Source organism: Agelaius tricolor, unplaced genomic scaffold (genome assembly GCF_023055355.1).
Source record: "Agelaius tricolor isolate 1412-34295 unplaced genomic scaffold, bAgeTri1.0.p SCAF_22, whole genome shotgun sequence".
In the NCBI taxonomy this organism is placed as follows: domain Eukaryota; kingdom Metazoa; phylum Chordata; class Aves; order Passeriformes; family Icteridae; genus Agelaius; species Agelaius tricolor.
The window spans coordinates 13,665,782-13,689,692 of NW_027269282.1; the positions used below are offsets into that span (position 1 = coordinate 13,665,782).

General features: G+C 53.1%; 1 protein-coding gene and 2 long non-coding RNA genes across 6 annotated transcripts in view; 1 reads left to right on the forward strand and 2 right to left on the reverse strand.

Moving 5' to 3' along the window:
• Positions 1–4,999: 4,999 nt before the first annotated feature.
• Positions 5,000–23,911, reverse strand: part of TCERG1L (transcription elongation regulator 1 like) — a 61,913-nt gene continuing 43,001 nt past the window's right edge. Inside the window, exons 7-13 of the mRNA XM_071446474.1 lie at positions 23,088–23,176; positions 21,421–21,575; positions 15,959–16,028; positions 14,171–14,306; positions 10,279–10,368; positions 8,251–8,369; positions 5,000–5,914 (exon numbers count right to left, since the gene is read on the reverse strand). Coding sequence (XP_071302575.1) covers positions 5,758–5,914; positions 8,251–8,369; positions 10,279–10,368; positions 14,171–14,306; positions 15,959–16,028; positions 21,421–21,575; positions 23,088–23,176 — 816 coding nt within the window. The 3' untranslated portion in view covers positions 5,000–5,757. The remainder of the gene's footprint in view (positions 5,915–8,250; positions 8,370–10,278; positions 10,369–14,170; positions 14,307–15,958; positions 16,029–21,420; positions 21,576–23,087; positions 23,177–23,911) is intronic.
• On the forward strand, positions 18,099–18,852 carry LOC139599292 (uncharacterized). 4 transcript variants are annotated; one of them, XR_011682210.1, is made up of 4 exons: positions 18,099–18,190; positions 18,253–18,516; positions 18,558–18,710; positions 18,750–18,852. It is a non-coding gene; the product is annotated as an uncharacterized lncRNA (long non-coding RNA). The 4 variants fall into 4 exon arrangements; XR_011682209.1 differs by having other exon boundaries at positions 18,142–18,210; XR_011682207.1 differs by lacking the exon at positions 18,099–18,190 and having other exon boundaries at positions 18,225–18,516.
• Positions 18,679–20,010, reverse strand: LOC139599293 (uncharacterized). Its single transcript, XR_011682211.1, has 2 exons — positions 19,469–20,010; positions 18,679–19,438 (listed from the first exon to the last, which is right to left on the reverse strand). It is a non-coding gene; the product is annotated as an uncharacterized lncRNA (long non-coding RNA).

Here is a 23,911-nt window from a genome sequence, read left to right on the forward strand (position 1 = left end):
GCAGTTCACTGTTCTGCTTTCCCCAGGGCATCCCTGGGCAATGGAGGTTTTGGTGCAGCAATTTCAGAGGCTGACATGGAGCACCCTCTGCTCACTGCTGAGACCTCAGCAACAGAAAGCAGAGGCAGTGACTTGAAAGATTTACTCATTTTTAATTAGTGAGAAGCCAAAACCCATCAGTGCCTCACCTGGGCTCCTCTCCTGTCAGTGCCAGAGAGGAGAGACCATCAATGCTGCAGTGCTGAGACCTCTCCTGGCCCCTCAGCCACAGCCACTCACCCCTGAGTGAGCCCACACCCACCCGGGACTGCAGTGCCCACAAACCCCTCTGTGTGCAGAAACCCCATTTATGTACAGAAACCCCCTCTGTGTGCAGAAACACCCTTTATGTGCAGAAACCCCCTTTATGTACAGAAACCCCCTCTGTGTGCAGAAACCCCATTTATGTACAGAAACCCCCTCTGTGTGCAGAAACCCCATTTATGTACAGAAACCCCCTCTGTGTGCAGAAACACCCTCTATGTGCAGAAACACCCTTTATGTGCAGAAACCCCATTTATGTACAGAAACCCCCTCTGTGTGCAGAAACACCCTTTATGTACAGAAACCCCCTCTATGTGCAGGAACCCCCTCTATGTGCAGAAACCCCATTTATGTACAGAAACCCCCTTTATGTACAGCAATCCCTTTATTTCCAGAACTCCCCTTCATGTACAGAAACCCCCTCTATGTACAGAAACCCCCTTTATGTGCAGAAACCCCCTCTATGTACAGAAACCCCATTTATGTCCAAAAATCCCTTTATTTCCAGAAATCCCCTTTATGTACAGAGACTCCATTTATGTCCAGCAATCCCCTTTATGTTCAGCAATCCCCTTCATATCCAGAAACCCCCTTTATGTCCAAAAATCCCTTTATTTCCAGAAATCCCCTTCATGTCCAGAAATCGCCTTTATGTCCAGAAACCCCATTTATGTCGAGACCCCATTTATGTCCAGAAATCCCCTTTATGTCCAGAAATTCCCTTTATTCCCAGAAACCCCCTTTATGTCCAGAAATCCCCTTTATTCCCAACAATCCCTTTTCTTCCCAGAAACCCCCTTTATGTCCAGAAATCCCCTTTATTCCCAACAATCCCTTTTCTTCCCAGAAACCCCCTTTATGTCCAGAAATCCCCTTTATTCCCAGCAATCCCCTTTATGTCCAGCAATCCCCTTTATTCCCAGCAATCCCCTTGATGTCCAGCAATCCCCTTTATTCCCAGCAATCCCCTTTATTCCCAGAAACCCCCTTTATTCCAGCAATAAATCCCTTTATTCCCAGCAGCAAATCCCGTTTATTCCCAGCAGTGGGGGCAGAGCTGGGCGCTCCCCAGGGCCCCCAGAGCTGAGTCCCCCAGCCCTGGGCAGGCTTGGCCCTGCCTGTGCCCCTCCTTGGCAATCAGCTGTGCAGGAACAGGATTTTCCTTGCCCTGGGAGCACCCCAGGCACATTGAGATGCTCTGGGGGATGCAGGAGCAGCGTTTGTTTCACAATAAAGCCATAAAACCACGCAGCTGCAATTTGTAAGGAGATCTGTGCGGAAGATCCAGACACATCAACCTCCAGCTGACTGTGTCTGAATTATTAAATCAATATTTTATTCTTTTAGGAGGAAAAACATCACATCTGAGGGGAAAATTATTTTTAATACAAACAAAACACGGGCCTTGAAAGGCTCAGCCTACCGTGCCTACACTCACAGCCCCCTCAGATGGAGAAGGTCTTTATTAAAAATGCTCTTTAAAGTTAAATGAATTCTTGTTTTGCAGGCAGTGCCTGTTCCAAGCAGAAGCACAGCTTTGCTGTGATTCCAGGGAAAGGCTTTTCTCTTCAAAGGGGAAAAAGGAGAAATATATATATATATAAAAAAATAAAAAGATATTTTGTTTCATGGGGTAAAGCCTGGTCTAAGAACTGACTGGTTTGGGTTGGAAATCCCAATCCAGTGCCCCCCTGCCATGGCAGGGACACCTTCCCCTGTCCCAGGTGCTCCAGCCTGGCCCTGGGCACTGCCAGGGACCCAGGAGCAGCCACAGCTGCTCTGGGAATTCTGATGGTTGATCCCCACCTGGTGTCATTGCTTCAAACCCAGCAATGGCCACATTGATTCCAGCAGGTGAGCGTGGAAAAGCTCACTTGGAGAGGTTCCAGTGAGTCCTTCCAGCTCAGCAATGCCCCAGCAGAGCTGGAGACCCCATGTCCTTGAAAAGCTGCCTGAAAGGTGCAGCTCGAGCAAGCAGGAGAATTTACAAAGACTGGGGTTTTTTCTCTCTAAATAAATAACAAGCTGAGAAAGGAGTGCCCAGAGAATGTTCAGTGAATTGGCAAAGATTTCTTTGCCTTTTCTGAAATCAAACCCTTCATTTTATCAGCAGCTGACTCCAAAATGAGCTGCACAAGGCACTGGGGGGAAGGAGATGATCTTTAAGGTCCCTTCCAAGCCAGACCATTCAATGATTGACCTTGAAAATTATCCCCAGAGTTAAATATTGGCAAATTATTCACTAATATTAAAGGAGGAGGAAAGGGATGGGGTTGTGGTCTGCACTGAGGGTGAGAGCACAGGATCAGCTCTCTGACTGTTCATTATTTCAAAAAAGAACAAAAATAAATCCTTGCTTCTCTCCCAAAGCCAAGCTCTGCTGAGCAGCTGGATGAGGAAATACAACAATCAAAAAGCAGTTGTAGGCTCTTCCCTCCCTCACGGGTGAAGGGGGAAAAAAGTTCAATTTGGAGCAATTTTGACAAATATGAAGCATCCAGTCAGGGCTGGCAGGAACTTCTCACAAACTCCTAAAAGCTCCCAGCCAGCTCCAGCCCCCTCTCTGGGAAGGGAAACTGGGAATGCAGAAATGACATTTTTCCTTGCAAAGGGGACAGAGTTTTCCCTTTCAAGGAAAAACATCATTTCTGCATTCCCAGTTTTGTCCCATTTCCCTTCCCAGAGTGGAGACTTTAAACACAAGAGCCTCAGGAACCCGTGGGGAGTGCCTGGACCCAGGATGGCTCTGGGAACAGACAATTCCTAGGGAAGAGCTGGGGCAGCAGCAGAGCCAGGGAAACACAAGGTGTGGACACTGCCCCGGCCCTTGGGCATAAAGCAGCTGGGATTGCTCACAGAAGCACACCCAGAGCGTCTCTCTGTGCATCCAGGGGAGAAAATTGGGAGTCTCCTGGGAGCTCTGCCATCATTTGTTCTCATTTCTCTGACTTCTCTTCATTTCTGCTCGGGATTAGCTCTCCCAGCAACGATCACAGCAACAGGGAAACCTGCTCCCAGGGGGGTGCATGAAAGCAATATTTACCAAAGTAAACCCGAGCAAAGAAATCAAAATATGAAGAACTGAGTTAAAAAAAAACCAAACAAAAAACAAAACAAACAAACAATCACAAAGTCCTTCAAAAAGAGAACCAAAATGGTTTTAACTCTTGCTCAACCACTAAAAAATCTGTAGCCTTGTTGGGAGGCTGAAAACCAGAGAAAAAAACCATCCCAAACTGACCAAAACCTCCCAAAATCATCCTTTGCACATCTTCCCATCGCCCACATTGTGCACAGTTTGTTCCCTCAGGATTTCACCAAAATGAAGAAAAGCCACACAATATTATCACTTTTGATTTTTGCTCCTGTTTATCTTGGGTTCACACCAAGCCAGCCAAGGGTGCCAGCACACAAACTGCTCCTCACAATCCCCAAGCAAAGCCATTATCAGCATTTTATTGGCACATGAGCCAAGCTCAAGCCCTTGGCAGCCCACTCCACCCTAATCTAGCTTTTAATGACAATTTCCTAATTCTCAGTGCCTTGTCCCCGGGGAGGCAAACCCTGAGCTCCATCTGGAGATACCCTGGGTTCATTCTCCTCCCTGTGATCCAACCAACTCCAAATGAAGCTGCTCCCCATGGCCTGGCCTGGCCTGGCCTGGCTGTCTGGGGACCTTCCAGGGATGTCTCTCAGTGCTCTTGGTTGGACTGAAAACCACTAAAAACCATTAAAAACCATTAAAAACCATTAAAAACCATTAAAAACCATTAAAAACAATCAAATCCATCCCACTCCTTGAGTGTTCAGTGTTTTTCCAGTTTGAACACTGAACAGAATGCAGCCCTCCAGAAGCCCCAGGGCACTCACCTGAGCAGGAGCAGTTCCAGGAGATCCCTCAGGGATGTGAGACCACGGAGCAGCAGCAGGGAGCAATGAAGGCAGCACCTGGGCTGGCCTGGGGCAGGTGGCAGGGCCTGGGACAGCCCTTTCCCTTGTCCCTGCCCACCCCACAGCCAGGAACCCCTTCCCAGTGTCCCAGTGTCCCACTGACCCTGCCCTCGGGCACTGGGAAGCCATTCCCCCTTGTCCTGCCACTCTGAAGCATTCCAAGCTCATTTTTCCGAGGCAGCAGAAAGTTCCTTTATGGCCTTGAATATAAAAATATCCAGCACACACCTGAACAAAAACTACTGGGAGTTGGAGAAAGTATCTCACTCACTGCAAGCAAACAGAGGTCTATGGATTTAAGGAGCAATAACTTAAAATTTAGGTGTCCTGGGGAAAAAAAAAAAATCACAATCAGAGCATCTTGGGAGCAGCACAGAGATCTGCTGATGTCCCCCCAGCCACATCCTACCTGTGCAGCCAGAGTGACTCTTTTGTTCCCAATATCCTCAGGTTTCCAATGGATCTCACTGATTTTGCACACAAATCTTGGCTGGCAGGAGCCCCCTCTGGTTTTCCATCTTTCCAGTAAAAATCATCAGCCCTGTGTCATTTTCCCCATTATTTCCTGGAATCCCAGAGTCTCCTGAGCTGGAAGGGACCCACAAGGATCCAGTCCAGCCCCTGGCCCTGCACAGACACCCCAACAACCCCCACCCTGTCCCTGACAGCATTTTCCACTTGAGTTCTGGCAAGAAAACCCAAAACTCTTCAACAAGTTCCACCCCTGAAATCAGGCTTGAAATGCTTCTTAATTACAAAAGTTAAATATTTATTTATACAAATATGATGAGAAAAATCTCATGCAGACTCTTCACACACAGGAACAGAACCCAAATCCAACTGGGATGGCTTCACCACGGAACTGGGGTTGGAAGGCTGAGGGGAACCCTGCCCACGGCAAGTTCTGGGCCGGAGAGTTCTCCTATGGAACATGTGCCAAGATTTCCACACTCTTCACCAAGATTTACAATGAATAGCTGATTACTACTACTCAGAGGACTGGACAGGGACGGATGAGCAGTGGGAGCGGGTCCTGCAGACCACCAGACCCCACACGCTTGGTGGAAATGCAGAGGTGCCAAAAGATTGCTTGAGATAATTCCCCTAAACGATGGAAATGCCTTGAGATTGCTCTGGATGGCATCTGCTTCTGCTTAATTATAAATCTGCATCGGAGTCATAACTTGTGTATATTACAAGTAATTTGCATAATTAAAACAATTAAGGGATCGACATATCATGGCAATTAGAAATGCATCGAACTCTGGATGTTGTACAAAAGAGAGCTTCAATATGAAACATTAATTCTTTGAGAACAGAATATCCTTCCCATTCCTGCAGAACAGCCTTCCCCACTGCAGCGGGCGCTGCCCAAACTCCGTCCAGAGGCAGCTTTCCCTGGGACCCCCCTCTCCTGGCGCTGCCCCGGGACCCCGAGCGTCTCCTCCTTCCTTGGAACCCCTTCCCGCAGGCACGTGTCTTTATTGCCAGCTCCACTCGCTCTTATCTCATTTTCCGCAGCCTTATCCTGTTTTCCTTGTCCCTCTTTTTGAGGATGAGGATGAACTGGTTGAAGAAATGCTCCTGGTCCTTCTTCTTCGGGACGAGGCGGAAGCGCTGGTCCCGGCCGTGCTTCTCGGCGAACTCCTTGAAGGTTGTCCTGTGGAAAAGGCAAAGTCCTTTGGAAAGTTGGAAGGGTGGCCCTGTGGAAAAGGGGACCTGGGCAGCTGGGGCAGTGCCTGCCGCCCCCAGGCTCCTGCCCTGCACCCACACCCAGAACCAGGGTGTTCAAAGGGAATTCCACTCTTTAGCCACAGAGACGGGTTCGCTCAATAACAGCTGCTCCTAAGGAGCTCGCTTGGGTTTCGGGATGGCAAACTTAAATTCATTTGGCTTGGTCTTTCTTGCTAGACCATGATGCAAAAGGTACAAGGGTTGATCTTTGCTGTTTATAGCTCAGTTTTCATTATTATTTCATCTTTCCCTTATGGTACGCAGTCTCTATCGCGCCAATGGTGTCTTTACTATTGCCTGTACTGGGACAAGAAAAGGGGACCTGGGCAGCTGGGGCAGTGCCTGCCACCCCCAGGCTCCTGCCCTGCACCCACACCAACAACCAGGGTATGGAAAAAGGGACTGGGCAGCTGGGGCTGTGCCTGCCACCTGTCACACACATCTTTCATGGAAAATCCTTTCCTTAGGATTTCTCCTCCTGAGAAGCTGAGAGGGCTCAGGAACAAAATGTACCCAATGGTTATCTGCTGCTGTGGGATGCAACAGGTGCAGCTGGGATTGGGCTCATGTGCTTGTTTCTAATTCATGGCCAATCACAGCCCAGCTGGCTCAGACAGAGTCCGAGCCACAAGCCTTTGTTATCATTCTTTCCTATTCTATTCTTAGCCAGCCTTCTGATGAAATCCTTTCTTCTCTTCTTTTAGTATAGTTTTAATATAATATATATCATAAAATAATAAATCAGCCTTGTGAAACATGGAGTCAGATCCTCGTCTCTTCCCTCATCCAAGAACCCCTGTGAACACTGTCACAGCCAGCCCCAGGCTCCTGCCCTGCACCCACACCAAGAACCAGGGCATGGGAGTGGGTGACAGGAACGGGATGGAGAATCCTCCTCCTCTTCCTCCTGGAAGAATGGAGAATCCTCCTCCTCCTCCTCCTGGGATGGAGGAAGGTGACCCCGCAGGAGGGCTCCGGGCACTGGGGCAGCCAGCAAGGATTAGAATGGGATTTCAGAAGGGTTGGTGGCTGGCAGGAGGCTGCTGAGCCATTAAAGCCACGCTCACAGAGCAGTGACAAGGAGGTTTTATTTCAGCTCCTGCATGTTTTGTATTTCCAAGGCGAGCTTCCTCCTAGCAGGGTTTTCTACCTTCATTGCCTTTCAGGCTGCGTGCCCAGCTCCTTTCCCCAAGGTGACTCTTTGCTTTTTATTGGAAATATTTGGGATTTATTCCTCTCATTGTGTGCCTAAATCAAGGCAGGGAAAGGAGCTTCCTCAGTGCTTTGTTGTCACAGGCAGCTCCCAAAACCCTTCAGGGGTGAAATGCTCCTGGCCTCTGGGCCAGCACAGCTTTTCCCCTGGGCACTGGGAATATTAGTGCTGGAAGCAGAGTTTGGGTGGGACACCAGCCCAGAATATCCCTAATTGTGTTGTAAAATGTTTCTTGTAATTACAATTATTCCAGTCCCACGTGCTGTCTGGAGCCATGTGCCCACGCAGGTCATGGTGAATAATTATCTGCATGTTTTATCAGAGAAAACAGTAATTTCTTTGTTCCAGCAATTTAACAATATTTACAATATAAACCCCTTTATTTTCATGTAATTTACAAATGAGAGAGCACTGCCCTAAGCTCTGCCACTGTGTGAGTCTGGATCCACCACTAGAAAAACAAAGTAAAACATAAATTGTGCCTTGCACGCTGTATTTTAATTTAATCACAGAATTGTGGAGTCACAGAAGGCTTTGGGTTGGGAGGAATCTCAGAGATCATCTTGTTCCAACCTCCTTCCATGGGCAGGGACACATTCCATGAATTTAATGGCATGGCATTAATGGGAACTTTGAGAAATTATATTTCTCTTCCACCAAAGCCCAAGACTAAATGCAATTTCTGAGTAATTACACCTGCATGTGTAATATGGATGAGACTGAACACTGTGGTACTGATTTTCCATAAGTAATGTGTGTTCTATAATCACTGCATATACAGGAATATAAAATAAATGTGCTGTGCAAAGTGGTGCATATTCTGAGGGAGAGAGGGAGAGGGGAAGGGACAGGGACAGGGAGAGTGGGAGACACAGATGGAACATTTCCTCTCCCAGGAATACAACAAAATTCTGGAGAATACCAGGGAAGAGATGCCACCCCAGCACTGGAAACTGGCATCTTCCTCTTGCTAGGAAGAATTCTGGGCTGCAAAGCTCAGCCTAAATGACAAAGCCAAGCTTCCCAACCCTTCCTAAGGCAACACCCACCTTGGGGATAACTTGGATTCTTCCAGAAGCTTCTTGAATTCTTCCTTGGCCAACAGCAGCTTGTTCTTCTTCTCTTTGTACTCCTCCCTCACCCGGGTCTTGACAAACTGCTCGAAAATCTGGCCAGGGAAGGGAGCCAGGACAAGGAGTCATGGGCAAAGCCCCTGGGGGGCTGTGGCAAGCCCAGTCCTCATCTGCCTCCCCTCGTGCCCAGGAGTTTCCGTCCCATCACCTCCAAGGACTCGGCCCTCTGTCCTGGCAGTAATTGGGCATTAATTAAAGGGTAGCAGTGCTGGTACTGATCCCAGAGCCCCAGCCTGGTTTGGGCAGGAAGGACTCAAAGCCCAGCCATGGCTGATAAAATGATTCCATGGCTCCAAGGAATGTCTCTTGATTGACTCATCGTGCCCAGGTGTTGTCCTTGCCCATTCCCTGAAACGAATCCCAAACTCCCTGCTCAGGCTCTTGAGTAGCCCTTTCCATCCTGGCAGCTCCTCATACATTTTCATTCCTGTGTTTCCTTATTATTTTGTTTCACTTTTTTTTTCCTTAGGAAAGGAGATATTGGAAAGGGAGCAAATGAAGATGTATGTGCCCATTCCTGTGGTAAATACCTACAGGAAGCTCTCTGGAGAACCATGGGACAATATGGAATAAGTTCATTTTTCATCCTGTTTATTTAAAAAATGGACCATTCAATATTAAAAATTATTCCTTCTGCAGGATGACAAAAGACTTTTAAGGGAGAGAAATACCCACAGAACAGCAGTGTTCACCTTCTCTGCAAACCCCTGCATCTCTCCTGAATTCCGTAGACTCATCTGCAGACCTTGGAACCAACCCTTTGTGATAATTAATGCCCAAATTACCAGGGCAGCAAAACCCCACATCCCTTTGGAGTCCCCAGAAAAACCCAACCCTGGCAGGGAGCCCCCAGTGCTCTGTCCAGTGGGGTCAGCACCAATCCCTGCCAGACCCTGGGAAAGGTCCTAAACACTGGAAATCCAGCAGTGTCCCTGCACTATCCCAAGAATCCAGGGCAGAACCATTCCTCTGGGGCCATTTCCCTGAGAACCCAGCCAGGTTCCCCATTCCCAGGTCCCCATTCCCAGGTTCCCCATTCCCATGTCCCCATTCCCAGGCTTCCATTCCCAGGTCTCCATTCCCATGTCCCCATTCCCAGGTCCCCAGGTCCCAGATCCCCATTCCAATGTCCCCATTCCCAGGTTTCTCTGGCTCAGGAGCTGTTCCTGCACCCCAAGGGTCACTGTGATCAAACCTTGGAGCCCCTGCTTGTCCAAGGAGAGAGCCCTGAGAACCACAGAATGTCCTGATTGGGAAGGGACTCACAACTCCCAGACCCCCCAAAACCCCACAGAGTTCAGCTCTCAGACCCCAAACCCCACAGAGTCCAGCTCCCACACCCCCAAACCCCACCCTGTGCCTGGTGAGCATCCCCCCAATGGGCAGAGCCAAACCTGGGAGTGTCCCCAGGGAAATTCTGATTTTACAGAATTCTTCTCCCCTCCCAGGGGAGCTGCTGCAGGCTCCTGGTCAGGCTGGGGCACGGGGCACTCACCTGGGGCACAGGGCACTCACCTGGGGCATGAAGCACTCACCTGGGGGACAGGGCACTCACCTGGGGCATGAAGCACTCACCTGGGGCATGGGGCACTCACCTGGGGCTGGGGCACTCACCTGGAGCTCAGGGCACTCACCTGGGGCATGGGGCACTCACCTGGAGCTCAGGGCACTCACCTGGGGCACAGGGCACTCACCTGGGGCTCGGGGCACTCACCTGGGGCATGGGGCATTCACCTGGGACACAGGGCACTCACCTGGGGCATTGGGCACTCACCTGGGGCACAGAGCACTCACCTGGGGCTCAGGGCACTCACCTGGAGCTCAGGGCACTCACTTGGAGCTCAGGGCACTCACCGGAGGCACTGGAGTGCTCAGGGCACTCACCTGGGGCCCGGGGCACTCACCTGGGGCTCAGGGCACTCACCTGGGGCCCGGGGCACTCACCTGCTTCCTCTCCTCGGGGTTGAGCAGGAGGTAGCGCGGGTCAAACACGATCTTGTGCAGCTCCTTCTCCCACGTGGAGAACGCCGACACCTGGGCACACAGAGCAGCGTTTTGTGAGGCAAGGGGTGAGTGAATGCTCCTGAGCTGGGCAGCACCCTTGGCGTGGCTGATTCTAACCCCGGGCAGAGCTCTGGTGGCCCTTGTCACAGACATCTTTTATGGAAAATCCTTTCCTTAGGAGTTTTTCCTCCTGAGGAGCTGAGAGGCCTCAGGAACAAAATGTACCCAATGGTTATCTGCTGCTGTGGGATGCAACAGGTGCAGCTGGGATTGGGCTCATGTGCTTGTTTCTAATTCATGGCCAATCACAGCCCAGCTGGCTCGTGTTTTGTGGAGATAGCCAAAAACTCCACAATTTGTGGAAGTTGTAAAGCCAGTGTGTTTATTACAGCACTGGACGCATGTGGAGATTCTGATCTCCACACAACTTCCACAGAGTTGAGGAGTTTTTGGCTATCTCCACAAAACACTTGGACTCTGTCTGAGACACAAGCCTTTGTTATTCATTCTTTCTTTCTCTATTCTTAGCCAGCCTTCTGATGAAATCCTTTCTTCTCTTCTTTTAGTATAGTTTTAATGTAATATATATCATAAAATAATAAATCAGCCTTGTGAAACATGGAGTCAGATCCTGGTCTCTCCCCTCATCCTGGGCCCCTGTGAACACGGTCACAGCCCCTCAGGGCCAGGATGGGTTTGCTCCTCTGGAGATGCTCCCCAGCCATGCTCCAGGAGCCTGCAGCAGGCAGGAAATGCCATTTTCTGCTGCACTTTGGGCACCACAGGCACCAATGCACCACCAGAGGGACAATTTCAACCCCAGAGCTGGAGCTGGGACCCAGCTGAGGCACACAGGGAGGGCTGGCAGTGAACGCCCTGAGAGCAGCACAGGGATGGGAATGTGCCATCCTGCAGGATCCTCCTGAGCGTGGCATCACAGGGCACTTTGGGCTGGAAGGGACCTCAGAGACCGCCCAGATCCATCCCTGCCTGGGCAGGGACAGCTCCCACCGGCTCAGAAGCTTCTACAACATCCCTGCTAATTCACTGCCGACAGAAAAATCTGAAGGAAATAAAATATTCTAACCACTCCAACTAATTACAAAAGAATGAATTCACTAAAAAAAAAAAAGATGTGAAGTATAATTAAACAGTAATTAACACTCCAGCAGGAAAGCTCTGATGAAGTAAAGTGGCTTTAAGTGGACTCGTTTTCCTCTCAGAGTGGCTTGAGAGTGGAAAATCCAAAGCTCAGGCTGGCTTGGGGACCAAGGAAAATCCAAAAGCTCAGGCTGCCTTTGGGATCTGAGACCTTTGGGATCCCCAGAACCCAGGCTGCCTTTGGGATCTGGGGCAATTGGAAAATCCAAAGCCCAGACTGCCTTTGGCATCTGAGGCCTTTGGGATCCCCAGAGCCCAGGCTGCCTTGGGCATCTGGGGCAATTGGAAAATCCAAAGCCCAGGCTTGGATTTTTGGGATCCAAGACCTTTGGTGTACCCAGAGCCCAGGCTGCCTTTGGGATCTGAGACCTTTGGGATTCCCAGAGCCTAGGCTGCCTTTGGGATCCCCAAAGCTCGAGCTGCCTTTGGGATCTGAGACCTTTGGGATCCCCAAAGCTTGAGCTGCCTTTGGGATCTGAGGCCTTTGGGATCCCCAAAGCTCAGGCTGCCTTTGGGATCTGAGACCTTTGGGATCCCCAAAGCCCAGGCTGCCTTTGGGATCTGAGGCAATTGGAAAATCCAAAGCCCAGGCTGCCTTTGGGATCCGAGGCCTTTGGGATCCCCAAAGCTCAGGCTGCCTTTGGGATCTGAGGCCTTTGGGATCCCCAGAGCCCAGGCTGCCTTTGGGATCTGAGGCCAGGTCCCCCCAGCATCCCCTTCCCACAGCCGAGCTCCCCTCCCTGTGCCCCTGTCCTGAGCTCTGGCGTTTCCAGAACCAGGAATTCTCTTTTCCTGGTGCCTTTCACACTCTCCTGGACATCAGCTTTGCCCCCTGCACAAATCCCCCTCTGAGCTCAGGCTAATTAAGCTCAGACTAGTTCATCACATAATCATTCCAGCTGATGATTCTGTGCTCAGCAATTATTACACTGCACATTTGGCAAACATCACCTAAAATAACCTGGTAATTCTGATTTCATCCCAGGTACACCTCACACACAAACCCCCCTCTCTCCCCGGGACTAAGAAGGGAGAACCTTGAGCAAAACCAGCCCCTGGAATCCTTTCAGAAGCCTTGAGAGCAGCCCAGCAGGGAGAAGACCTTCCTGGAAATGCTGGCTTAGAACCTGGATATTTTGATGCTAGGTGGGAGAGGGAGCCAGGAGGAACCTTAAATTTTCCTCTTCCTCTTAGAATTTTGTGGAAACTTTGAAACTTCCAGAAGAATATCCAGATTACATTCTGCCAGAGGAAAACTCACCCCAGACTTCAGAATAAAGAGTGGCTGAGTCTTGGAGCTCCCCCAAACCCCCTCTATTTTTAAAATGTTACAATAAATATTCTTCTCTTGACATAATTTCTGTGGGAAGCTGCAGAACTCCACTGGCAAACTCCATCTGCTTCGAGCTCTTTGTGATTCCATCCAGCAGCTCCTTCAGGAGGAAAGGGCAGGGGGTGGTCATTAAATAATCAGATTTAAATGGCATTAATGGTCTCCCTGTGCTTCAGCCACGCCAAGCAGCTGCTGCTGAGCTGGTCAGTTGGAAAATGTTCAGGGTAAAAGCAAAGTAACCTCTTCCCTCCCCATCTTTAAACATCAGCGAATCCAAACTGTGAATTTCCCAAATTTCTTTCTTTTGGGAGAAAATCTTACATAGAAACACCTGAGAATCCTGTTCTAGAGCACCCCTAATCCTTCCAAGTACTGACTTATTGCCCCCCGAGTTCCAATCTGCCAGCAAAGTCCTCACCCAGGGCTCCTTCATGGCCCTTCTGTATTTCTGCAGCATAAATAACAAGCTGCATTAATAAAGCAGCTCTGGCGTGGGGATAATTCATTGCTGAGCTGCTGAAGCTCTAATTATCCCCCTTTAAAGCCTGCTGATTGCTGGGATAAATTTTATAGGCTTTAGTGCCTGACAAGAGCCACCTTGGGCTGCATTTCCTAGAGGAGTGACATTCCCCTTATGGGATGCACGTGGCAGTGTGGGCAGGCACAGGATCTGCACCCACTGCTCATTTTACCCCTCCCTGTCCCCCTGAGCCCAAACCCAGAGCATTCCCTGTTCCTGCAGCTCAGCACAGCTGGAATCATCTCCACAACATCCTTCCCAAGGATCTGGATAAGCATTAATGGCTTTATGCTCCTGGAGGATGGGGTTAGATGGGAGATTGGGCATTGGGAATTGTTCCCTGGCAGGGTGGGCAGCCCTGGCACAGGTGCCCAGAGCAGCTGGGGCTGCCCTGGATCCCTGGCAGTGCCCAAGGCCAGGCTGGACACTGGGGGACAGTGGGAGGTGTCCCTGCCATGGCAGGGTGGCACTGGGGGGGATTTGGGGTCCTTTCCACCCCAAACCACTGATGATCCCAGGATTTTGGGTGGGCAGTCAGTGCAATTGGCTCCCCAGTGCTGGGGTCTGTGGTGATGGGCACCCAGAGCTGGCCAGGACAGGGCAGTGCCCACAGCCCCACGTCCCCCTGAGCCCCTGCTGGGAGAGCTGCAGGCTCTGGACACCCTGGGGTTTGTCTGGAAAGGGTCCCAGTTCCCAGGGGTGGCACTGGGGACACGGACAGGGCTCGGGGACAGGACCCCAGCGTGGCTCCTGCAGTGGCTGCTGGGCCAGGCCATGGCTCCAGGGCTGTGCTGTATGCAGGGAGGGCCATTCCTTACCCCCCTCTCCAGCAGCATGTCCCTGAAGTGGGTGATCCTCTCCTCCAGGGGCGGTGAGATCTGTGGGGCTGAGCCTTCCTCCCCTGCCTGCTCCTCCTCAGCACCAGCTGGGCCTGCAGCCTGGCACTGCTCTGTTCTGGACAGGAAAACACACACAGGGTCAGGCACTGCTCTGTTCTGCACAGGAAAACACACACAGGGTCAGGCACTCCTGTTCTGGACAGGACACACACACAGGGTCAGGCACTGCTCTGTTCTGGACAGGAAAACACACACAGGGTCAGGCACTGCTCTGTTCTGGACAGGGCACACACACACAGGGTCAGGCACTGCTCTGTTCTGCACAGGAAAACACACACAGGGTCAGGCACTCCTGTTCTGGACAGGGCACACACACACACAGGGTCAGGCACTGCTCTGTTCTGGACAGGGCACACACACACACAGGGTCAGGCACTGCTCTGTTCTGCACAGGACACACACACACAGGGTCAGGCACTGCTCTGTTCTGGTCATGGCACACACACACAGGGTCAGGCACTCCTGTTCTGCACAGGAAAACACACACAGGGTCAGGCACTGCTCTGTTCTGGACAGGGCACACACACACAGGCTCAGCCACGCTCCCCTGCACAGGCACTTCCATCCTTTGGATCCTTGATCCTCCCTGGAGCATCCCAGAACCTCCCATGCCCACAGCTGGGCACCAAACCTGGGCTGGAGGGGCTGGAGGGGATGGAGCAGCTCCTGCTGGGGCAGGAGGGACACTCGGGGCCACCAGAGGGATCTGACACCCAAAGTCAAACTACAGCAACGTGACAGCTTCATACAGCCCTGCCAAGGAGGGGGCACCTTAAAGGGGGCATTTTTCATGGCAAAAATCACCATAAAGGATCCAGTCCAGCACAGCTGTAATAATCCACTGATGCCTCAGGTTTGGCTTTTCTATTTTCCCATTCCGTGCTGCTTTAGTGTGTGGGTCTGGGTTCACATCAGGGGATGCTGAGCTCTGTGCACAGAGCAGGGAGACAAAACAATTCCTGCTCCAGCTGGGCACCAAGGACAAATGATCCAAATCTCAGCCCCAGAGCACAAACCCCGTGGGCTGGAGAGAGAAAAACAAGCAGGGTGGGACTGCAGGGGCTAAAGCTGGGATGGGACAATGAACTGCAAGGTGCAAATGGAGCAGAACTGATCCCAGGGACAGAGCCCGTGCCCGGCCGTGCATTTTGGGGCCATTTTGGTTCATCCTGGGTGCAGCCCTGGCTGGGCTCTGGTGCTGCCCAAGGTGGATCCATGGAGGAGATGCTTTGAATGAATCCCTGCTTTACTCTGTGCCTCTGTCCAGCTGAACTAGGTCAGGTTTCCCAAGGCCTCACAGCACAAAGGCTGTGCTGCCCTCTCAGGATGCCTGGCACGGAGCTGGGCACTCTGCACAGCCCAGAGCTGCATTTCCAGTCATGCCTTCAGCAGAGTGTGAGGCACACCTGGGAATGGAGGTCAGAAACAGCAGCTCCTGGGGCTGAGCAGGGAAAATCTGCTGCACCTTGATCCAGTGCCTTTGGAATGACCCACAGCCTTGTCTGCAACCATTTGACAAAGGAAGAGTCCCCCAGGCAAACCCAGGTGATGTGCATGGGAAACAGAGGCTGCAGAGAGTCCTGGCCCTGGCACACCTGGAGAATGCTCCATCATTCACCCACACAGGACCAAAACTGCTTTAACTCGCCCTTCTTTGGACCAGCCCTTCCCACCATTAGACAGACACAAGGAAACTTTAGAACTCACTTATTTCTCTTGGTTTTGATGCTCAGATCATCATTTTCATCCCCTGGACAAGAGTTAACACACTTGTCTGCTGAAAAGAAATAAGTCATTATCAGATTTGAACGAGATAAATGGGGATACAAATTCCTGAGATTGACTTCTCTTCCCTGTCTCTGCTGCTCAGGTATTTCCTGGCTTTCACCCCCACAGAGGGTTTTAGAAATAACAAGTATTTTATAAAATCCTCAGAATTGCCTTCATCCAAATGGAAGGAACAGCAATAAAGTGACCGTTTCCAGTCAGCAAAATTCCTCATTTTTCATTCATGGCATGATTGCTTTAAATCTTATTATTGTTTCACCTGATCCTCCCTCCTCCCTTCCCTTCAAAATGCAACCGAAGACATTCCTGCAAAGCCATTTCTGTGCTGACAGCCTGAGGGATCCCCTGGAGGTAATTCTGTCCCGTTTCTCCTCCTGGGGTCTCAGAATGCTTTGCCAGGAATTCCAGCAGCACCTGGCAGGCCTGGGGAAATCCAGCAAGCCCCACACTCCTGAGGCTGCAGAGCAGCTCCCAGGCCAGGTCAGCCCCTGGTCAGGCCAAGCTCCTCAGAGCTTGGATTTTCACTCACAGACAATGGGAACAAATCCTGAATTCTGAAAACAAATTCTGAATTCTGAGAACAAATCCTGAATTCTGACCCCTTTTCTGTTCTCCTCTGCCAGCTGCAGCTCTCCCCAAAGGCCCCAAGGACAGGAGCCAGATCCCTGCAGGGCCTGCCCTGGAGGGTCCCAGCACAGGGGCTGGCAAATACTCATGTGCTGGATGCAGGGATGGGCTGCAGCCTCTTGTCTGAGTGCCAAAGGGCCCCAAACACCGGGGCAATTCAGTAAATGACATCAGCACTGGCTTCAGGAGGAGTTCTGCCAACTGTGCCCAAGGCCAGGCTGCAATGGGATTGGCTTTGAGGTCCTTCCCCTCCCAACCATCCCACGATTTGGTGACTCCATAATGTCCATTTTCTGGGAATTGGCTGGGAAGCCCTGCTCAGCCCCAGCAGCCAGGCAGACCCTGAGCAGCTGGGGAAGAGATCAGAGCAGATCAGATGCTCTGGAGGAGCTGCCCTGCGCCCCAGGCCCGTGGGAGCCACCAGGGAGGAGCCACATCAACTCCTGGAACAAACCCTTGGTGCAGGAGGAGGAATTGAGAAATGAGCAATTCCTCATTTCTGCCCAAATTTAAAAGCACTTGATCCCTCAGCAGAGACAGCCCCAAGCATCCCGTGGATAACTTTGCTTGACATCGGGGTTTTTTTTTATTTTTTAAGATGTTTGATTTGAAAATTCTAATTAAATCTCAGCAGCAGCCACTCAGCTAAATAAATGTGGGAAGCATTGTTGGGAACACTCAGCTCGTTTGTGTTATTTATTTACTGGAGATTACAAGCTAAGAGAAGAGGTAACAAATCATCCCCCTCACCTCAGAGCTAATCTATACTAATTATGAACTGCTCCAACCCTGAGCAACCACAGGGCCCAATTACAGCAGGGAGGATTAAGATATTTAACAACAATGGAAAACCAGGAGCATGAATCAAATCTTTGTGGTAGAGATAATAAAAGGGAAGCATGGAGCACAGCAAAAAATAGATTTTTGAAGTGGCACCTATCAGCCCTGAGTTCAGACTCTGCTGTTAATTAATTACAGAGCAGGAACAATGATGGAGACCATGAACAATGACCCTCAGCTTTGTCTCTGGCCATCCCTCGGCAGGAATTCACTGAGCTCGCAGCAGATCCTGCAGTTAAAAGCTCCGTGTTTCTCCTGAAGGATGAATTTCAGCAGATAGGCTTTGGAGGACTTTCATCCACAGCTAAAGCTCTTCAAGCCATACACAAAAATTTTACAGAAATGTACCCACAAGCAGCTGCTGTGGAAATGCAGAGGGAAAAATGGAATTACAGGCTGTGTCTACAGGAGGACACTGACAGAGAGCCCTCCTTGGAGCTGCTTTGCTGCTGACAGAGGAGCTGAAAATGGTCACTCTTATCTCCCTGCAGGGATGGGCTGCTGCTTCTGTGGGGTTTGCAGGGGTTCTGTGGGGTTTGCAGGGGTTCTGTGGGGTTTGCAGCGTTTGTTTGGGGTTTATAGCAGTTCTTTGGGCTTTGCAGAGGTTATTTGGGGCATGCAGGGGTTCTTTGGGGTTTATAGCAGTTATTTGGGCTTTGCAGAGGTTATTTGGGCTTTGCAGAGGTTATTTGGGCTTTGCAGAGGTTCTTTGGGGGTTTGCAGGGGTTCTTTGGGGTTTGCAGCAGCTAATTAGGGGTTTATAGCAGTTATCTGGGGGTTTGCAGAAGTTCATTGGGGTTGGCAGTGGTTATTTGGGGTTTGCAGGGGTTCTTTGGGGTTTATAGCAGTTATCTGGGGGTTTGCAGGGGTTCTTTGGGGTTTGCAGCGTTTGTTTGGGGTTTACAGCAGTTCTTTGGGCTTTGCAGAGGTTATTTGGGGCATGCAGGGGTTCTTTGGGGTTTATAGCAGTTACTTGGGGCATTTGCAGAGGTTAATTGGGGTTTGGAAGGGTTCTTTGGGGTTTGCAGGGGTTCTTTGGGGTTTGCAGCAGCTAATTAGGGGTTTATAGCAGTTATCTGGGGGTTTGCAGAAGTTCATTGGGGTTTGCAGGGGTTCTTTGGGGGTTTGCAGTGGTTCATTGGGGTTTGCAGAGGCTAATTAGGGGTTTGCAGGGGTTAATGAGGGTTTGTAGGGGTTCATTGGGGTTTATAGCAGTTATTTGGGGTTTGCAGTGGTTAATTAGGGTTTGCAGGAGTTCATTGGGGTTTATAGCAGTTATTTGGGGTTTGCAGGGGTTCTTTGGGGTTTGCAGGGGTTCATTGGGGTTTATAGCAGTTCTTTGGGGTTTGCAGTGGTTAATTAGGGTTTGCAGGGGTTAATTAGGGTTTGCAGGGGTTCATTGGGGTTTATAGCAGTTATTTGGGGTTTGCAGGGGTTCTGTGGGGTTTGCAGTGGTTAATTAGGGTTTGCAGGGGTTCACTGGGGTTTATAGCAGTTCTTTGGGGTTTGCAGGGGTTCACTGGCAGCTGTCCCCCCGGACCAAAGCCAGTGCCCATCCCTGGTGCCTGGGGGGACAGGGCAGGTCCCACAGCAGCCTGGCAGTGCCACCACCCCAATTCAGTTACAAAGCACAGCACCTGCAAACAACCACAAAACTCTCACTCTGTGCCCCTCGAGTTCTCCCCCTCCCCAGCAAGGAGCAAGCAGCAGCTGGAGGATGTGGCTGTTCCTTCACCACCAAAACCAGAATATTCAAGAACCCCGAGCAGCCAGCCAAGGCCAGGAGCAGCTCCAAGAACGGCCATGGCTGATGTCCCCAGCAAGGGACAGCCAGGGTGGAGCCTCAGGAGCTCTGGCATGGACACAGCAGCTCCCAGGAGCGGGGGAGCCTTTCCCCCAAACCTCCCTGCTGGGATTTCCTTTCCCCAAATTCTCCCTGCTGGGATTTCCTTTCCCCCAAACCTCCCTGCTGGGATTTCCTGCTGCACAGCTTGGCTGGGTGATCCCCAGCCATGGAGTGATGCCCTGCTGGGTGACCAATTCCCAGCTCTGGGAGCAGGCAATGGTGCCCTGCAGGGTGATCCCATCCCCAGCTTTAGGAGCAGGCAGTGATGCTCTCTGGGTGATCCCAGCTCTGGGAGCAGGCAGTGATGCTCTCTGGGTGATCCCATCCCCAGCTCTGGGAGCAGGCAGTGATGCTCTCTGGGTGATCCCCAGCTCTGGGAGCAGGCAGTGATGCTCTCTGGGTGATCCCATCCCCAGCTTTGGGGGCAGGCAGTGATGCTCTCTGGGTGATCCCAGCTCTGGGAGCAGGCAGTGATGCTCTCTGGGTGATCCCCAGCTCTGGGAGCAGGCAGTGATGCCCTGCAGGGTGATCCCATCCCCAGCTCTGGGGGCAGGCAGTGATGCCCTGCAGGGTGATCCCATCCCCAGCTCTGGGAGCAGGCAGTGATGCTCTGCAGGGTGATCCCCAGCTTTGGGGGCAGGCAGTGATGCTCTCTGGGTGATCCCAGCTTTGGGAGCAGGCAGTGATGCCCTGCAGGGTGATCCCAGCTTTGGGAGCAGGCAGTGATGCCCTGCTGGATGATCCCATCCCCAGCTCTGGGGGCAGGCAGTGATGCTCTCTGGGTGATCCCAGCTCTGGGAGCAGGCAGTGATGCCCTGCAGGGTGATCCCATCCCCAGCTCTGGGAGCAGGCAGTGATGCTCTCTGGGTGATCCCAGCTTTGGGAGCAGGCAGTGATGCTCTCTGGGTGATCCCAGCTCTGGGAGCAGGCAGTGATGCCCTGCAGGGTGATCCCATCCCCAGCTCTGGGGGCAGGCAGTGATGCCCTGCAGGGTGATCCCAGCTCTGGGAGCAGGCAGTGATGCTCTCTGGGTGATCCCAGCTTTGGGAGCAGGCAGTGATGCCCTGCTGGATGATCCCATCCCCAGCTCTGGGGGCAGGCAGTGATGCTCTCTGGGTGATCCCAGCTCTGGGAGCAGGCAGTGATGCCCTGCAGGGTGATCCCATCCCCAGCTCTGGGAGCAGGCAGTGATGCTCTCTGGGTGATCCCAGCTTTGGGAGCAGGCAGTGATGCTCTCTGGGTGATCCCAGCTCTGGGAGCAGGCAGTGATGCCCTGCAGGGTGATCCCATCCCCAGCTCTGGGGGCAGGCAGTGATGCCCTGCAGGGTGATCCCAGCTCTGGGAGCAGGCAGTGATGCCCTGCAGGGTGATCCCAGCTTTGGGAGCAGGCAGTGATGCCCTGCTGGATGATCCCATCCCCAGCTCTGGGGGCAGGCAGTGATGCTCTCTGGGTGATCCCATCCCCAGCTTTGGGGGCAGGCAGTGATGCTCTCTGGGTGATCCCATCCCCAGCTTTGGGGGCAGGCAGTGATGCTCTCTGGGTGATCCCAGCTTTGGGAGCAGGCAGTGATGCCCTGCTGGATGATCCCATCCCCAGCTCTGGGGGCAGGCAGTGATGCTCTCTGGGTGATCCCATCCCCAGCTCTGGGGGCAGGCAGTGATGCTCTCTGGGTGATCCCAGCTTTAGGAGCAGGCAGTGATGCCCTGCAGGGTGATCCCATCCCCAGCTTTAGGAGCAGGCTGTGATGCTGTGCTGATGCACACCCTGAGCTCGGGCAGTGAAGCACACTGTGCCTCCTGAGCCGAGAGGGACTGCAGCCAGCAGAGATCCAGCTCCTGCAGGAGGCCTCCTGCTCCTCTGCAGCAGGGGGAGGCTCAGTGCCCAGCCCAGCATTGCAGGGAGAACAAGGAGTTTGTGCCCAACGTGGATTTCCCTCCATCGGGAATGCCCCCAGGCCGCCCTCTCTGGCTCAGGGTCTCACACCCCCACCAGCACACCCAGCCCAGCTCCAGGGGGCTCCAGGGGCTCAGGGAGAGGGGAACAAGGCCAGGTTGGGCCGTTGGTTACTTGGTGCAGCCTCCAGCTTGCGCTTGTGCGGGGGGTCCTCGAGCAGGCGCTTGATGTCCCCGCGGTGCCGCAGGTCCAGCGGCCGCTCCCACACCGACAGCTGCATGCTGGGGTTGAAGAAGAACACCCGGTCATCTCCAGTCCACACCACACACCTGCTCCAGGAGACACAGCAGCCTCAGAGCCTGCCCAGAGACAGCAACGCGCCCACAGCAGGGCACTGCAGCCCTGGGACACGCGGGGACACACCTGGGACAGACCTGGGACAGGCCTGGGACAGACCTGGGACACACGGGGACAGACCTGGGACACACGGGGACAGACCTGGGACAGCCCTGGGACACCTGGGACAGACCTGGGACACACCTGGGACACACCTGGGACACACGGGGACACACCTGAGACAGCCCTGGGACACACGGGGACACACCTGGGACAGCCCTGGGGACAGACCTGGGACAGACCTGGGACACACGGGGACACACCTGGGACACACCTGGGACACACCTGGGGACAGACCTAGGACACCCGGGGACAGACCTGGGACACACGGGGACACACCTGGGGACAGCTCTGGGACACCCGGGGACACACCTGGGACAGACCTGGGGACAGACCTGGGACACACCTGGGACACACCTGGGGACACACCTGGGGACACACCTGGGACACCCGGGGACAGACCTGGGACACCCGGGGACAGACCTGGGGACAGACCTGGGGACAGACCTGGGACAGACCTGGGGACAGACCTGGGGACAGACCTGGGGGACAGCCCTGGGAGACCTGGGGACAGACCTGGGGACACCCAGAGACAGCCCTGGGGCAGACCTGGGGACAGACCTGGGGACAGCCCAGGCACACCCTGGGCACACTGCAGGGACACCTCCCTGTGCCATCCCCATGGCATCCCAATGACATCCCTGTGCCATGCCCATGCCAATCCCTGTGCCATCCCCATGCCAATCCCTGTGCCATGCCCATGCCAATCCCTGTGCCAATCCCTGTGCCATCCCAATGACATCCCTGTGCCATCCCAGCTCTTGCAGAAGGAAGGGGAGCTCCAGGAATCCAGGCAGAGACAGGCTGGGCTGGCAGGGTCACATGGATCCCTGGATGTGCCCACGGCCAGGCTGGATGGGCTGGGAGCAAAGGCCCCATGGGTGTCAGCCCCTGGGTAAAAACTAAAGAAACTAAACCAGGTCTAAACTGATTATTCTAGGGGTAAAGGAGATAGAGATCCTTCTATCAACCACTCAGGCCACAAAGTGCAGAGAGGTTTGTCTGTTTAAAAATCCCACAAGAGCTTGACCCAGCTCCTGCTGTCAGTGCTCGGGGCATGAGGCACAGCCTGTGTCGGACACACAGACAGACAGACAGACAGACCCTGCACAGCAAGGAGCTGGGACAGGCAGGAGCTGGCCCTGGAAAGCAGCACCACCTCTTTGCAGTGCTGCTTTTCCTTTTCCCTGTGCCCCAGCCCAGTGCCAGCCCAGCCGGGGCACAGCTGCCCTGCAGACCCCAGGCTTTGGCTGCTGCTCCCTCCCTCACCCTCCTCAGGCCATGGGGATGGAAAAGCTCTGCCAGGAGCCCCCAGCCACGCTGCTGCAGCCTTGGCAGTGCTGTGCCCCTGTGGCAGCCCAGGAAGGGCCCTGGCAGCTCCTCACCACGGCGATCCTGGCACTGGGGCCGATGCCACGGGCTTGTTCCCACTGGGAGCGCTGTCAGCCTCGCTCAGCAGCTTGAAGGAGTGATCCTGGGGACACACAGGGGTCAGTGAGCACACAGAGCAGCTGCACAGAGCTGCTCCAGGGTACAAATCCCCCCTGTGGCCAGAACTGCAGGACAGGCTTTATGGACAGGCTTTATGGACAGGCAGCTGCCTCTGGAGCAGCCCAGATCAATGGGGGTTACAAAAACGCCTCCCCATGTAGAGCAGCACAGGTGGAAAAGCAGCCAAGCAGTTCTGTCCATGCCAGCAGCTCCCGTGGCACAGTGGGTGACGGGCAACCCTGAGGGTGGCACCCACCAGGACAGGAACCAGCCTGGGAGCAGCCTGTGCCAGCCCTGCTCGTTCCAGCAGCTCCTCTGGAACTGCTCAGGGACATTGCAGGGCTGTCCCCAGCTGCTCCTCTGTCCCCAGCACACGGCAAAAACATGTCTGGAGCTGCTGGAGGGAGTCCAGAGGAGGCACCAAATGATCCCAGGGCTGCAGCCAGGCTGGGACACCTGGGGGGCTCACCTGGACAGGAGCAGCTCCAGGGAGAGCTCAGAGCCCCTGGCAGGGCCTGAAGGGGCTCCAGGAGAGCTGCAGAGGGACTGGGGACAAGGATGGAGGGACAGGAGCCAGGGAATGGCTGCCAGTGCCAGAGGGCAGGGATGGATGGGAGATTGGGAATTGGGAATTGTTCCCTGGCAGGGTGGGCAGCCCTGGCACAGGTGCCCAGAGCAGCTGGGGCTGCCCCTGCATCCCTGGCAGTGCCCAAGGCCA